At 36.1% G+C, this 18,176-nt stretch overlaps 1 protein-coding gene across 1 annotated transcript in view; it reads right to left on the bottom strand.

Annotated features, from left to right (window-relative positions):
- The window catches only part of HFM1 (helicase for meiosis 1), a 130,897-nt gene that overhangs the window by 19,233 nt on the left and 93,488 nt on the right, over positions 1-18,176 (bottom strand). The window contains exons 30-31 of the mRNA XM_015144702.3: positions 799-879; positions 442-557 (exon numbers count right to left, since the gene is read on the bottom strand). Coding sequence (XP_015000188.3) covers positions 442-557; positions 799-879 — 197 coding nt within the window. The remainder of the gene's footprint in view (positions 1-441; positions 558-798; positions 880-18,176) is intronic.

The following is an 18,176-nucleotide window of genomic DNA, read 5'->3' as shown; positions in this document are numbered from 1 at the left end:
GTCTCAATCACATCTATTAGGAATCCTTTCTTGGTCCATCAAATGTTGATTGAGTACATTTTCTATCTAAACTTAAGTGTGTTGTACTTCTGTCACAGAATCACTCATCACACTACACTAAAAAAGCATATTGACTTATTTGTATTCCTCACTCAACTACAAATTCTATGATTCGGAATAATACTGTATTATTCATCACTATATCTTAGCACTTTGGCATATTCTTGGTGCTCAATGAAGATGAAAGGAAAGAAGAAAGATTTAGAAAAAAGGAAGGAAGAAAGAAGAGAAGAAGGACTATGAATAATGGTAATATTCTTAGTCAAGCCCACAAGTAATTCTAAAGTACACTGTGGATACCTACCTAATTGATAGACAGAATAAAGAATATTTATATACATTTAATTACAGAACAAAGGGAAAAATATTATTAAAATTAACCTTCAGACGTTTAACTGGAGGAACAGATGAAACAGCATTCCTGTTTCTTAAATCAGATAAATATGAAGAAATTGTTGACTCTTTAATTTCTGACTTCTGTGTAACTCCAATTTTACCTATGAAAAGAAACTTCAGATTCTTTAGGTTAAACTTCAGATCTTATTCTTATAAAGTCAAATTTCTTTAAAATTTCAAATCTAGTATTTATTTTTTTCATGTTGCCCACAAAAGAGAGAAAATCGAGTTATTACATTGCATACTATAAATATCATACATAGATAATTAGGATATCATTACCATCCACCAAAAACCTTTCAATTTTGAACACTTGAAATAAACTTGTTTTGAGGAACTCACAGCAGTCATGTCCACATGTATGTTTACTTTTACAAGGATGATTGCATTCTCGGTTCCCAAGTTTTTTGCTGGCAGTCATTCCTAAATTAATATAGGAAAAACAAACCTATTTGTCACTGCATTTATTATTGTTAATTTAATATAATTAATTTTTATCCAGTTTCCTTCCTTTCAGACAATACAAAAATATTCATTTGTATATTTCCTTAAGTGTTTTGTAATCCATGTAATTTCTTTTTTAATAAAGAGATGGGGTCTTGCTATGTTGCCTAGGCTGGAGTGCCGTGGCTATTCACAGGGCACCATAATTAGTACTACAGCCTCAATCTCCTGGGCTCAAGAGATCCTCCTGTTTCAGCCTTCCAAGTAACTGGGACTACAGGCACTTACCACCACGCCTGGTAATTTTTAAAACATATTTTTGATAAGTTAGTCCCTGCCCCACTATTAGTCCCAACAAGAAACATCGAGCCACCTACAAGCTTCTCTCGACCTCCCTGGTGTGTGTGTATGACCTCCCTGGTGTGTGTGTGTGTGTGTCTATATATATATGTGTCTGTGTGTGTGTCTACATATATAGATGTGTGTGTCTATATATATATGTCCATATAGTCTATATATATGTCTATATAATCTAATACTATATATATAATTTAATACTCTCAACCTCCATGGTATATATTTTATATGTGTGTGTATATATACAACATATATTATATATATATAAAATAGGGCCAAATATGGCCACATATCAGTAACTTATATACTAAATGAGGTAAGAATGAGGGTGGAGTTTAAAAACACTTCTGCTGCTTTGTACTTAAGCCTGAATAACCTGGAAAGAAGAAAACGTCATGGCATTTTGATGGTACTGCTAACAGAAGTTAGTAAACAGGATGTAATACATATTTAATAAATATTAGAAATAAATGCTTTAGGGATCTAATAAATTTGCTGTATGAATTCACAGAAAAGAGAGATTGTTTCCATCTTGACTCTTCTAAGTTAGAATTAATATATCCAAATATATAATTTATTCTTCATTTATTATATTTTAAATCAGCTTTTTCTTGATCTTAGCTCTCACTAGTAGCACAGGGAAGGAGAGAGATGTTTGAACTGGTCCTTGAAGGACAGACAGAAATATGAACATGAGAATGAGACCAAAGGAAGAGATATTCCAGATGGAGGGCATAATACCCAAAGGCAACAAATCACAGACTGTAAGAGGTGAAATCAGTTTATTTTTGCTGGAGCATAGATTTTAAATGACCCAGAAATGTTGGAGATAGTGGAGAGCTTGAAAACCTTTACAACATTTGTTGGTCCTTTACTCTTCATTTTCGGTACCATTGTTCAATCAAGCTTTTCCAAGTCATGGCATATCTAGACAGTGATAATATACATATTGCAGCCTAGGGAAATGGATGAGGCTGCTCAACATAGGAGGCAATGGCTGGTCCTTGGGGCTGAACAGATCAATGTATTGGGTACTGATGAAGTAAAAACACCTGGCGGCTGGTAGCTGACAGCTAAACCACAGTATTTCCAATTGAGCAAACAATTGTGAGAATATAAATACCCAGATAAGGCCACTCTGTGACCATAGTAGAAGAAGACAGAGAGAAGACTACCATGTAAGTATTTCTGAAACTAGAGAAAAGAACCCTCAAGAACCGTAAAAATAATGAAACATCCCCCTCTTCTGGCTATCACAGATGACTACTATTTTTTAAATCCTCTCACTTCCAAAATAAAATGTACCAAAATACCCAATATCTCACTTCCTGAGGGCATCCAATCTAGAACTGACCTCTGCTTTCCCTACACCTTCCCAAGAGTCACCCAGCACAAGCTGAAATCCTATAATAAGATTCTGAAATCCTATAAGAAGAAAATCCTCCCGGCTCCCTGAGATGACCCACAGTTCTGTTGCTATGGATCTCTCCTTTGCTGCAGTACATTAAATAGATCTAACGTTCCTCAAACACAAGTGTGTTCCTCTTAGGCACTGACTGAAAGGCTTTGACATTAAACTTTGTAAGGTGTGTCATGACTTACTGCTTCAGGTGTTTTGTCCCAAGTCATGATCCTGTTACCTCTCACTTAGATAAAAACTGGTTTCTTTGAATCCAATCCTCCATGCTACAATTTATTCTACACATTGTTGCTTCTTTAATGCTTAAAGTTCAATGCTGATCAGATCAATTTGCCCACTTAGAAACGTAAGTTACTTCCTACTGCAAACAAAATCAATTCCATCTTCAAGGCCCTGCACGATCCAATTCCAGCTTCCCTTCCTGGGACCCTACATCCATCAAAACACATTCAACTGCCATTCTTCAAATAGTCCCATGCCTTTCTATAACTGTAGCTTTGATATTATCTCTTGTCTTAGAAGACCCTCACTTCCTTGCCCAACAGCTGCCTACCAAATTCAAGTCTGACTCAAATGGGACCTCTGTGTTGGAGGTCTATGGTGATGACCTGATCTGATTTCCCTCTCCTTTGGGCCCCTGTGACATTTTTTCTGTGCCTCTTGCTTACTGTATGCTGCATTACATTTAATGTATTTACAGAAAAAACATAGTGGTGAAGTACAGGGAACACTAAAATAGAATTTAAAATGAGCTCTAATATAGGCTCTTATTTAGGAAAAAAGATTTTAAATAATATCTGTTCTGTTTATCTCACTGAGATGTAAAAATAAAATGTAATTAAGTATGTAAAAACATTTGACAATTAGGCGATAAATATATTAATGTATGTATTATCCCCACTATCTCTACTATTACATCAATTCAAGATTATACAAATAAATTTAAAACTAAAATTGTTCTGAATGCTGTGAAGGAGAGGTACATCATGCTATGCGATAAGAGGTGGAGCTGTTCTGGTCAGGATCGTTGGGCTGAGTACCAAAGAAAGAAGGGAAGTTAAGAAGGCAAAGAGTGAGGAGAAAGTGGGGTTCAGGCAGAGGGCACAGCATATGCTAAAGCTCTATGACAAGGAAAAGCATGGCACATTGGAGAAACTGAAAGGTCAGTATGACTGATGCTAGCAAATATGAGAAAGTACATAAGATAAGACTATAGTGGTAGTAAAGGCAGCCTGTGTTAGCAGGGGAACAGTTCCACCATGGCACCATGGCAATTGCATGTCTCCATATAGGCCATGTAGGTAAGACTCGACTGTTGGCAGAATGCCCTGTGATCATCCTTAAAAATGGCAAGATAGGCAGTCTTGTGAGGAGCTACCAAAGGCCATTTCACATTTGCTACATACCTTGCAGAAAACCCCCGATCTTGCAGAAGACTTGCCATGAGGCAGTTTCTCATCTGCCTCCCTGATTCCACTAAGGCATGGAACTTTCCACTTTGTCCCTTTCGGATAAAACTGCTTAGCTGCAGCCTAGAGTTCACTTCTCAAAAACAAAGCAACTCACCACTCATGTTGTCTGTCATCTGACCCCTCTAGTTTGGTATCATCCTGTGGAATTGGGGATATAAGCAGCTAATACCATGCTGATCTTGCTTTGCCATCTGTGTAAGTAATAAAACTGTTTAAATCCATCAGGGTGTCCTTACCAGCCAAATCTACAAAAGTGAGGCAAGACTACATAGCAGCTACCACTGCATTGCTGCTTAGGGACTGGCTGACCATGTAACCATATAGAACCTTCTAGGGGATGCTAATGATTTAGATTCGAAGAGCTATGGGAAGCCACTGAAGTGTTTTAGTCAAAGAGGGGGCATAATCAGATTTGCATTTTGAAAAACATCACTGTATAGAATGTAATATGGAGAACAGATTTGAGATAAGACAGAAAGGATGCAAGAAAACCAGTAGAAGTCTAAGCAGAAATGATGGTAACTCCAGAGTGGTGGTGGAGGTAGAGTTACAGAGAATAGACTGATTTGAGAGATATACAGAAGGTAAAAATATTTTTAACGCAGAGTCAAGTGGAGTGGTTTTCTTTCTCAAGCAGCATATTGCTTCCCCTGAAGTTTTGCAGCCTTCCTTTTATTCTAGCAATATCCACCTTGTTTCTTTAAGTTCACGCAATAGTTCAAGGGTAAAAACAAATACATGGAAATACCTCACCCATTTATTTTTCCCTCATAGATGCCTCCTTCCTTGAACCCTCTATCTGCCTCCTAATGCAACCTAGCCCTGTCCTATAACTGTCACCTTTGAACTTTCTTTCATTAATTTCCTGGGCTGAATCTACTACAAATGGATTCTTGGGCTTTTTCTTTCTTGTTTTACTGGTGCTCAATTTCAAGCAACTGCCTAAGAAAGGATGTGTGAGAATAAAATTTTCTGAATCTTTGAATGTATTAAGGTATCTTTATATTACTTTCATACTTAGTAGTTTAGCTGGGCATATAACACAAGGTTGAAAATCATTTTTCCCTTGGAATTTTATTTTTTATTACTAGTTTTGGGGACAGGGTCTCACTCTGTCACCCAGGCTGGAGTGCAGGTGTGAGATCACAGCTCACCGCAGCCTTGAACTCTTGGGCTCAAGCGATCCTGCTTTCTCATCCTTTCAAGTAGCTGGGATTACAGGCACAAACCACTGCACCTGGCTTACAAGTGGAATTTTAAATCAATTGATTTTTAGCATCCAACTTTGCTCACAAAAAGACTATTGCAATTTTTTATTTTTGTTCCTTGTAAGCATTTACAATTTTATCTTTATCCACAATGTTCTGAAATACTGCAATTATGCTTTATATATAGACCTTTCATTCAGCCTAACTAGCATTAAGTAAGCCTTTTTAATGTGAAGATTTCTGTCGCACTTCAGTTCTAAAAAGTTTTCTCAAATTATTTCTTCTGATGTATTTGTTCTTTCTTGAACACTTATAAGTTAGATTCTGGGCTCTTAAATTGCCTCCTTTTTCTCTTATATTTTCTGTCTCCTTGACTTTCTGCTTTCAGTGAGAAGGTATTGACTTTATCTTCAAGCCCTCCAGTTTTCTTTCCAAACATAATTTTTGCTTCTCTGTGCTTGCTCTGGTTCTTTTTATTTTAAAATGGCATCCTATTCAGTTTTGTGGTTGCAATTTAATCTTTAATTTCTCTGAGGTTACTAAAGTTTTATATTAGGTTTTATTACATTCCTGAATTATCCTGTTGCTCTTTCATCCATTTTCTATTTACTTATTTTGGACTTTCACACATTCTACATTTTCCTCAAATGTCTAGTCACCCTTGGTTGTCTGCCTATAAGGTTCCTACCATATCTCCATTTCGCATATGAGAAAATTAATTCTTACAGAGGTTAAGTAAGATGCTCAAGACTATGCTGTTAGTAAGTAGCAAATGTGAGATTCTAATTCAAGGTAGTCTAATTCCAGAGCCTGATCTATCAACAACTCTCTCTAGTTGTACCAGTTGCTTCAGCTCTCCCAAATGATTCATTTAAGTTATTTGGAGAAGGAACCTATTGTTTTGAGGTGGGAAGACTAGGAAGAAAAGCTTTGCAAGTTCCTGTTTTAAATTGAGCAATAAAGAGTTGCCTTTGTCTCTTACATACTAAAGAACTTCTGAAAAAGAAGGATGTCTCAACGCTGCCACAAGGTGGTGCACAATAACTACGCACATTTGCTCCCAGTGGCAACAACTACGATCTGGGAATCTAAGGAGAGATTCTGACGGCTCCCAAAAATTTCAAGGCAAAGTTGGCAAGTCTTTTCAGGAATGAGGACTGTATGCAAGTTTTGTTTGTTTGTTTATATAATACTAGCAAATGGATACTACCTGATGAAATCTTTTTGCTGTATTTTTGTTACACATGGTACTTCGAAAATAAAAGTGCTCCCCTCTACTCTGCCGCTCTCCCTACCTCCTGAGAATTTTCTGAATTTGTCTTATTAGCAAATATAAGCTTACAGATATTGGTAATTAGAAAGATAAGGTTCTCAGAAAAAAATTAATCTAAGCTGTATCTTCTCTTTTGAGAAAAAGTCTGGCTGTATCACCCAGGCAGGAGTGCAGTAGCACCATCTCAGCTCACTGAAACTTCAGCCTCCCAGGCTCAAGCGATTCTCCCATCTCAGCCCCCTCAGTAGCTGGAACTACAGGCGTGCACCACCACACCCAGCTAATTTTTGTAGTTTTTGTAGAGACAGGGTTTGTAGAGACCAACCATGTTGCCCAGGCTGGTCTTGAACCTGTAAGCTCAAGCAGTACAACCACCTTGGCCTCCCAAAGTGCTGAGACTACAGGTGTGAGTCACTGCACCCAGCCTAAGCTCTACTCTTAAGTATACTCTAAAGATAGCAGATTTCATATTCCATCACTGTCATAATCTGAGATGCAAATATTTCATAGTTTTATGTATTGAAAGAAAATACTTAAAATTACTTTAACAGGGTCATTAACAGGTGGTGGGGCAAGGGTCACTTCTTTAAAAAAAAAAGTCGAGACAATAAATAGAAAATAACAAGAATCTCTGACACACTTAGTGTAACTTTCTAATTATAAATTCAAATAATCTGGACTGTGCAGAAGCTACTGGAGTATCTTTTAAATATTACTTTGACTTTTGCAGTTCTCCATTTATGCTAATCATAGATTTATGCACTTCATGGTTTTATTTTTAATGATGAGTCTCCTTTTCATTTTTCTGTCAAATATTTGACTATCATTTTGTTATTTATTTATGAAGAAAAGAAATACACTAAACTGGAGTCCTTGATTTTGCAACTTAATGCACATACACACTAAACAATATAAAGAAAAGTAGACTGCCTTTTGACTAGTATTTAAATGTACACACAATGTGCCTGAGGATTGGCTTTATCCTTGTATTCATTCAACTACATTATTATTATTATTATTATTATTATTATTATTATTATTTTGAGATAGAGTTTTGAACTGGTTGCCCAGGCTAGAGTGCAGTGGCACAGTCTCGGCTCACTGCAACCTCCACCTCCCAGGCTCAAGCAATTCTCCTGCCTCAGCCTCCCGAATAGCTGGTATTACAGGTGTCTGCCACCATGCCCAACTAATTTGTGTATTTTTAGTAGAGATGGGGTTTCATCACATTGGCCAGGCTAGTCTCGCACTCCTGACCTCAGGTGATCCGCCTGCCTCGGCCTCCCAAAGTGTTGGGATTACAGGTGTGAGCCACTGCGCCCAGTCCCAAGACATTAAATTTTCATATTCTGAGTAACACTGCAAATGAAGATAAATTTATTAATGTCAAATAGATTTTCTTTAAATTAAGCAAAGCCTATAGCTCTTATTTAGAATGCATTTAAAAGATAAGAAGTTTGAATGTCTAATTTTCATATACTAAGAGCAGGCCTGAACATTTTTTAATTTTTGTTTTTACAACTTAAAAACATATTTCACATTGCCATATACTAAAAATAACAAAAATGTTCTTCCTCAAATTGTACAAGAATTTTACCTCTTGAAACTATAACCATATGTGAGAAATTGCAGCTAACAGAACGTTTTCAAAAAGTTTGATATGGTTTGGCTGTGTCCCCACCCTAATCTCATCTTGATTTGCAGCTTCCATAATTCCCACATGTTGTGGGAGGGAACTGGGGGAGATAAGTGAATCATGGGGGCAGTTTTCCCCATACTGTTCTTGTGGTAGTGAATAAGTCTCACAAGATCTGATGATTTTATAAGGGGTTTCCCCTTTCGCCTGGTTCTCATTCTCTCGTCTGCCACCATGTAAGACGTGCCTTTCACCTTCTGCCATGATTCTGAGGCCTCCCCAGTCACGTGGAACTGTGAGCCCCACAAACCTCATTTTCTTTATAAATTACCCAGTCTCAGTTATGTCTTTATCAGCAGCATGGAAACGGACTAATAAGTTGTAGAAAGCATGAAAAGAATTTTCCATTATTTTACATTCCCTAAGGTGCATGTTTTTGTTTTTATACATAGTCCTATAATTTGATGATAAACAAAATAGAAACATTTGTTCAGCTTGCAAGCATATTTGGAAATAGCCATTTAGCAATTATATTCTTTTAACTAAATATCAGTTTGTATCATTTAATAACACCATCTGTCAAGGGATTAGAACAAGTGAAATTTGGATTGTTTTGAAAAGGCCCAAATTTGGTGTCACAACCTTAGTAGAGTAATCTACTGACCCGTCATTGTGTCAGTTACTAAGAAATAGTGTATGTATGTTATGTTTAAAGGTATAATTGTGTATCTTTATCCAGGGATATATACATTTACATATAAAAATTGAATTGTACAATAGGGATGTGCATAAGTTCCTAAGATTTGGATGACTACATACAGTAGCCCCCTTCATCCATGATTTTACTTTCCACAGTTTCAGTTATACAAGGTCAACTCTGGTCTGAAAATATTACATGAAAATTTTCAGAATTAAATATTTCGTAAGTTTTAAACTGCACACCATTCTGAGTAGCGTGATAGAATCTCATGCTGTCCCACTTCATTCTGTCCTGGATGTGAATCATCCCTTTGTCCAGCATATCCAGGTTGTATATGCTAACCACCCCTTAGTCCCTTGGTAGCTGTCTCAATAATCAAATCGACAGTCACGGTATCACAGTACTTGTGTTCAAGTAATCCTTACTTTACTTAATAATGGCTCCAAAGCACAAGAGTAGTGATGCTGGCAATTTGGATGTGCCAAAGAGAAGCTGTAAAGTGTTTCCTTTAAGTGAAAAGGTGAAAGTTCTTGACTTAATAAGGAAATAATATATATAGGGTTCAGTACTACCCACAACAGAGAAATATCAGCACCCCTAGAAACTATCTTTCTGTCCTATTCTAGTCAACTCTGTCAAGAGTAACCTTTATCTTGACTTTTAACAGCACAGATTAGTATATTAGTTTTCTAGGGCTGCTATAACAAAATACCACACACTGGGTGGCTTAAAACAACAGAAATTTATTTTTTCACAGTTCTGAACATTAAAAGTCTGAAATAAAGTTGTTGGCAGAGCCATACTCCCTCTGAAGCCTCTAGGGGAGGATCCTTCCTTGACTCTTCCAATTTCTGATAGCTCTAGACATTTCTTGGCTTGTGGGAGCAGAACTATAATCTCTGCCTCTGTCTTTGCATGGCTGTCTTTCCTCTGTATCGGTATTCATATGGACTTTTCTCTGTGTCTGTGTCTTTTTGCCTTTTCATATAAGGACACCAGTCATATTGGATTAGGATGCAGTCCTATTGGATTAGGGTCCACGTTAACTTGATTACGTTTTCAAACTATTGCAAATAAGATCACATTCACAGGTACCAGGGATTAGAACATCAACATATGTTTTTGTGAAACACAATTCAAACCATGAGAGTTAGTAGTGCTTATTTTTGCAATTTATATACATGGGCTCGAGCATACAGTATTACTTTTTGTGTCTGGCTTCTTTTGCTTTACTTTATGTTAGTGATATTCATTCATATTGTTGTGTGTAGTCATAGCTAATTCAATCTCCTTGCTCTATAGCAGGGGTTGGAAACTATAGTCCATGGGCCAGCCATCTATTTTTGTAAATAAAGTTTTACTGGAATACACCTATGTCTATTCATTTACATATTATCTATGGCTGCTTTTGGGTTGCAAAGACCTACAAAGACAGACTTGCATAGTTATAAAGATCTATAGTCTGCAAACCAAAAACATTGACTATCTGGCCTTTTAAGAAAGTTTTCTGACCCCTGTAGAATTCTATTAGCTCAATATACCACAATTCATTTGTCCCTCTAACTGCTGATGAGCTTTTGGCTGGTTTCTGTTTTAGGGCTAATATGATAGTACTGCTATGAACATTCCAAAATACATCTTTTGGTGAACATATATACACACTTCTATCTGGTATACACCTAGAAGAAGAATTGCGCTATCACATAATATGCCAGGGGAATTACTCTATCATAGAATGCATATGCTAAGCTTTAATAAATACTGCTAGTTTTCTGAAGTAGTTGTAGCAATCTATAATCATATTAGTGATTAAGAGTAACAGTTGTTATATATCCTCATCAATGCTTGGTATTTTCTTTTTCACTTAAGTCCTTTTGATGGTTGAATAATGATACAGCAATATTTCATTGTAGATTTTCATTCTCACATTGTCTAATGAAGTTAAATACCCTTTAATATGTTCTTGACTTTTTGGATATCTTCTATTTTGAAGTGTCTGTTCAATTGGGTACTCATTTTTAAAATATTTACTTATACACATAAGAGTTCTTTATATATTATGTAAAATCGTTCTTTTCAGTGTATTAATTTGTTAAGGCTGCCATAACAAAGTGGCAGATTGAGTGGCTTAAACAACTGAAATTTATTGTCTCACAATTCTACGGGCTGCAAGTCTAAGATTAAGGTGTTGGTAGGGTTCCTCTCCTTGGCTTGTGAATGTTTATCGCTCACTGTGTCTTCACATGATCTTCCCTCCATGCGTGCCTGCATCCTAATTTCCTCTTCTTATAAGAACACCAGTCATGTTGGATTGGGGTTCACCCTAAGGAACCCTATTTTAATTCAATTATCTTTTACAGACCCTATCTCCAAATAGAGTCGCACTCTGATGAATTCAGCATATTAATTTGGGGGTGCACACAATTCAGCTCATAACAACCAGGTATATGTATTCAATTTTTTTCCTCACATTCAGTGAGTTGCACCCTTCACTCTCTTAATGGTATCTTTTTGATGAACAGAGTTCTTAATTTTAACATAGTCAAATTCATGGTGTTTCTATGGTTAGAACGTTTAGTGCCCTGTTTAAAAAAAAAAAAAAAAAAAAAAAAAAAAAAAAAAAAAGCCAACCTATCCCAAGGTCTTGAAGACCTATTTTTTTTCCTCTAAAAGTTTTATTGTTTTTCTTTCACATTTAAATCAGTCATCTATTTGGAAATAAATTTTGTGTACAGTGTGAGGTCAGGGTTGACATACAATTTTTTTCTTTCTTTTTTTTTTTGAGACAGAGTCTCGCTTTGTCACGCAGGCTGCACTGCAGTGGCAATCTCGGCTCACTGCAAGCTCCACCTCCCAGGTTCATGCCAGTTACCTCCTGAGTAGCTGGGACTACAGGTGCCTGCCACCATGCCCGGCTAATTTTTTGTATTTTTAGTAGAGATGGGGTTTCACCATGTTAGCCAGGATGGTCTTAAATCTCCTGACCTCGTGATCTACCCATCTCAGCCTCCCAAAGTGCTGGGATTACAGGCGTGAGTCACTGTGCCCAGCCTGACATACAATTTTTTCAATACGGACGTCCAGTTGGTCTAGCAGCATTTCTTGAAAGACTGTCCTTTTTCCAACTGCGTGGCACTTCACCTTTGTCATAAATCAATGACTGTATTATTTGTAGGTGTATTTCTGGACTCTAGTCCATTCCACTGGTTAATGTGTCTATCCTTATGCCTACATCACATTCTTTTATCTATTGTTTAATAACAGGTCTTGATATCTAGTAAAGTAGGTTGCCCAAATATCTTTTTCTTCAAGTTTGCCCTGACTACCCTGTCCTTTTGAATTTTCATATGAATTTTACAATTAGCTGGTCATTTCAGAAAAAAATGACAACAGCAAAACCCTGCTGAAATTGGGATGGCATTGAATATAAAGATTAATTTGGCGAGAACTGACATCTTTACAATATTAAACTTTTCAGTCCTTGAAATGGTATCTTATTTAATTAATGTATGTTTTCCCTAATTTCCTTTAAAAAATGATTTTTAGTTTTCATGTAGTGGTCTTGAGCATCTTTTGTTATTCTATTACTAGGCTGATATTTTATGCTATTGTAAATGCTGTTTTAAAATTATAATTTCTCCTTTTTGCTGGTATATAGGAATACAATGGACTTTTAAATTTCTTAATTAAATTATAATTCATACCATACCATTCACATTTTTAAACTGTACAATTCAGTGGCTTTTTAGTATATTCCCAAGGCTGTGCGACAGTCATCATACAATTCCAGAACACTGTCATCACCACACACACAAAAAACCCACCATATAACGATTAGTAGTCATTCCTCATTTATTTCTGCCCTCAACCCCTGACAACCACCAATCTACTTTCTGTCTCTATAGATTTACCTGTTGTAGACGTTTCATATAAATTGAAGGATACAATATCTGGTCTTTTGTGACTAGTTTCTATCTAGCATGTTTTCAAGGCTCATTGGTGCTGTAGCATGTATCACTAGTTTTTCTTTTTGGCTGAATAATATTCTATTGTATGGATATACCACATTTTGCTTATCTATTCATCAGCTGATAGATATTTGGGTTGTTTCCAGTTTTGGCTATTATAAATAATGCAGCTATATACATTCATGTCTAAGTTTTCATATGATTATGTTTTCAATTCTTTTGGATATACACCTAGGAGTACAATTGCTGGATCATATGTTAATTCCGTGTTAAATTTCTTGAGGAACTACTGTTTTTCAAAGCAGTCCACAATTTTACATTTCCACTAGCAGTGTTTGAGGTTCCAGATTCTCCCTATCCTTATCAACACATGCTATCGTCCATCATTTTGACTAAAGCCATCCTACTGAGTGGGAAGTGGTATCTTACTGTAGTTTTGATTTGCATTTCTGCGTTGACTAACAATGTAGAGGATCTTTTCATATGTGTGTTAACCATTTGTATCACTTCTTTGGAAAATGTCTCTTCAGATCTCTTGACTAGTTTTATTTTTATTTTATTTTTGAGACTAAGTCTCACTCTGTCACCCAGGTTGGAGTGCAGTGGCACAATCTCAGCTCACTGCAACCTCTACCTCCTGGGTTCAAGCAGTTCTTCCACCTCAGCCTCCTGAGTAGGTGGGATTACAGGCGTGCACCACCATGTCTGGATAATTTTTGTATTTTTTAGTAGAGATGGAGTTTCACCATATTGGCCAGGGTGGTCTTGAACTCCTGACCTCAAGTGATCCACCCAACTCAGTCTGCCAAAGTGTTGGGATTACAGACATGAGTCACTGTGCCCAGCCCCTTGACTAATTTTAATTGGGCTATTTGTCTTTTTACTGTTGAAATGTAAGATTTCTTTATATATACTCAATACTAGTTTGTTATCAGATATATATGATTTGCAGTATTTTCTCCCATTCTGTGGGTTGTCTTTTCACTTTCTTAATAGTGTCCTCTGAAGCACAAAAGTTTTTAATCTTGATTAAGTCCAATTCATCTATTTTTTCTTTGGTTGCTAGAGCTTTACATGTCATACCTAAGAAACTGTTGTCTTGTACATGGTAATGGATGAATGAAGATATACACCTATATTTTATTTTAAGAGTTTTATAGAGTTTTTTGTTTGTTTGTTTGTTTTTGAGACAGAGTTTCACTCTTATTGCCCAGGCTGGAGTGCAATGGAGTGACCTTGGCTCACTGCAACCTCCGTCTCCTGGGTTCAAGTGATTCTCCTGCCTCAGCCTCCTGAGTAGCTGGGATTACAGGGGACCACCACCATGGCCAGTTAATTTTTTTTTTTTTTTTTTGTATTTTTAGTAGAGACAGGGTTTCACCATCTTGGCCAGGCTGGTCTTGAACTCTTGACCTCAGGTGATACACCCACCTCAGCCTCCCAAAGTGCTGGGATTACAGGCATGAGCCACCGCACCTAGTGAGTTTTAGAGTTTTAACTCTTACCTTTAGGTCTTTGATTCATTTTGAGTTAGTTTTTGTATATGGTATGAGGTAGGAGTCCAAATATATCCTTTTGCATGTGTCTATGCAGTTCCCCAGCCCTCTTTCTTGAAATTATTTTCAAATTCTTTTACCATCAAATTGTTTTGGCATCCTTGTCAAAAATCAATTGGCAGAGAGGTATAGGTTTATTTCTATACTCTCAGTTGTATTCCATTGATCTTTATGTCTATTATTATGACAGCAGCACCTTGTCTTAATTACTGCAGCTTTGTAACAAGTTTTGAAACCACGAATTGTGAGTCCTCTACCTTCGTTCCTTTTTTTCAAGGTTGGCATGGCTATTCTGGGTCCCTTGTATTTCCACATGAATTTTAGGATCAGCCTGTGAATTTCTGCAAAAAATACAGCTAGGATTTTGATATGGACTTTGTTGAATTTGTGTATTAATAAGAGAAGTGCTGCCATCTTAACAATATTGACTGTCAATCCACTAACATAAAATATTTTTCAATTTATTTAGAACTTCTTTAATTTATTTCAATGGTGTTTTGTAGTTTTCAATGTTCAATTCTTATGCTTTTTTGTTCAATTTATTCCTAAGTATTTTATTCTTTTTGGTGCTATTGTACAATTGTTTTTTATATTGACTGCATTCAGTGATATTTCTAAACATATTAATTCCAACGGCATGTCCATAGAGTCTTTTGGATTTTCTCTATAATCATGTTGCTTAGAAATGATGACAATTTCTTTAATTCTTTTTTGGCTTTTTTCTTTTTGTTGAGACAAAGTCTCACTAGTATCAGACTACTCAGTTTTTATTTTCTTCTGTCAGTTTTGGTAAGCTCTGCTTCTCAATAAATTTTCTCATTTTAACCCAAACTATGTCAAATTTATCATTACGAAATTGTTAATATCTTGTTTTTGTGCTTTTGAATATCTTCAGTAATGTTTTGATGTACAATGTAATATCTTCTTCTTCATTCTTGATATTGTTACTTGTGTTTTTTCTTTTTCTCTTGATCAGTCTTCACTCATAGAGAGTTCTTAATTTTATTTATCTTTTCTAAGAACCAAATCTCAGCTTTGTTGATTTTTCTCTGTTGTATATTTATATCCTATGTATCGTTGATTTCTGTTTTTCTTGTTACATTATTGTTTGATATGGCATATTCTTGAGATGCAAGCCTGTAATTTTTTGCTTTGCATTTTATTTCCACATATATTTTAAACTCTGAAAGCCATTTCAATTATTGTTTTACATAGTCAATTTATATTTAGCCATATATTTATCCTTTCTACTCTTCTTCATTCCCTCTAGTACATCCATGTTTTCATCTGAGATCATTTTCCTCTAAGGAAATCTCTTTAGCATTTATTTTATTTTATTTTTTATTTTGAGACAGGGTCTCACTCTGTTACCTAGGCTGGAGTGCAGTAGTGTGATCTCAGCTCACTACAGCCTCAACTTCCCTGGGTCACATGATCCTCCCAAGTAGCTGGGACCACTGGTGCACGTCACTATACTAATTTAATTTTTTTGTAGAGACAGGGTTTCACCACATTACCTAGGCTGGTCTTGAACTACTAGGCTCAAGAGATCTGCCCATCTTGGCCTCCCAAAGTGCTGGGATTATAGGCATGAGCCACTAAACCTGGCCTTAGTATTTATTTTAATTCAGGCTGATAAATATACTAAAGTTATTTAGTTATTTTCTTTCTCTATGTCTTTTTTCACTTTCATCGTGAAGGATATTTTCCACTGGGCAGAAACCTAGGTTGGTAAAATTTTGAATATGACATTCCATTGTCTTCTGTTTTCCATCATTATTGTTGAGAAGTTAGCTGTCAGTTTCGCTGTTGCTCTTTTGAAGGGAATGCATAAATGATGTGTCTAATTTTAACATTTTCAGCAGTTTTGCTACAATGTGTCCAGGTGTGGTTTTCCCTGTATTTACCTCTGTTTGGGGTTTACCAAAATTCTAAATCTGTTGGTTGATGTCTTTTATTATTTTAAAATAGACTCTGCCATTGTCTCTTTGAAGGTTAATTTTGTCCACTTCTCTCTCTACTCTGCTTCTGGGACTTTAATTATGCATATGCTAGACCTTTTTTTTTTTTTTTTTTTTTTTTGCATATTATATTCCTTTGTGTTCTTTCCATTCTCTTATCTCTGGGCTTCAATTTGGATATTTTCTACTGATACGTCTCAAAGCCCACAAATCCTACATTTGCTTATATTGAACCTAATGTTAAACCTACCCAACTGGCTCTTCACTTCACTGTATTTTCAGTTCTAGAAAGTCCATTTAAATCTCTGTATAGATTTTAATTATCTGGTAAAACTTTCCATCTTTTCATGCATTTACCTATTTTTTCTATATTTTCTTGAAAATATTAATCATAATTATTTTATACTTTTTTAAAAGAGATGTGGTCTTGCTATGTGACCCAGGCTGGAGTGCAGTGGCAACTTCACACGCGTGATCACAGTGCACTACAGCCTCAAAGTCCTGGGCTGAAGAAGTCCTTCTGCCTTAGCCTCCTGAATATCTAGCCCTACTAGTGTGTGTCACCATGTCTGGCTTGTTTCTTTACACAGTTGATTATCAGTCATATGGTCTTGTCTCTTTGCAGGCCTCATAATTTTTTTATCATATGACAGACATTGTGTGGGTGGTTTCCAGATTATATTTCACCAGAAGAGGTTTCCCTTTTTCTCTGTCAGGCAAACATAGTGAGTGGCTGATCATGTAAACCCCTTTATAGGGCATGGTCTACCTAGCCTTTTTATAAGAATTTTAGTTCCTTTAGTCCTTATTGTTTCCACAAATCTCTGATGCCCTAAAAATTATAATTTTATAAGGTATGAAGGTTTTCATAGTTGTAGCTGGGGAAGCACTGGCCTACCACAAAACCATATCCTACCCAGAAATGGAAGCTCTCTTGTGTTCTTCAAAAGGAAGAAGATGAATGCTCATGAGCTCACAGAATGGTTCTAAATGTGCTCTTCCTGCCACTACTCACTGCAGTTACTATTTATCATAATTGCCAATACTATTCAGAGAGCATGACTAATCACACTGCTGCTTTCAAATTCCCCAGTGTCTGTTAACTGCTCCCCTTATGGGGTCAAAAGGGTGAAAATAGGACCAACTGAATGAGAATGCACTGCAAGGCAGACTGCCTATGCTTCATGCAAGGCAGACTGCCTATGCTTCATGCAAGGCAGACTGCCTATGCTTCATGCAAGGCAGACTGCCTATGCTTCATGCAAGGCAGACTGCCTATGCTGCAAGTGTTTATATATTTAGTGCTTGTTTTGTAGATTTAATTACAGAGCCATGTAAATGTTTTACATTATTATAAAACAAAATTAATTTTTAAAAGCTATTCCTAAAAATATAAAATAAAATGAAACAAATGAAAGTATATGTATCCAGAGTGACATGGCCGCATTCAGAGGATCTATTCCAAGTGATTTTTAAACACATAATTTTACTATTGAGATATAGTCTAAGATAGTAAGATACAGTCTAACAACAAAAATACCTGTAAAATAATTCTCAAATTTTAATGATCATATTAAGAGTGATAGTCTGATGCTGCTATTTTCAGACTGTTTATTGTGTGTGTAATGTATATAAAGGATAGGAAATTAGTGATATTCTATTATTTTTGAGCCATTGAGAACCAAGTTTCTCAGCATGATAGAAGGCGTATATAGATAATTGAGT

The sequence above is a fragment of the Macaca mulatta genome, chromosome 1, assembly GCF_049350105.2.
Source record: "Macaca mulatta isolate MMU2019108-1 chromosome 1, T2T-MMU8v2.0, whole genome shotgun sequence".
In the NCBI taxonomy this organism is placed as follows: domain Eukaryota; kingdom Metazoa; phylum Chordata; class Mammalia; order Primates; family Cercopithecidae; genus Macaca; species Macaca mulatta.
This window is presented reverse-complemented; position numbering and strand designations above follow the sequence as displayed.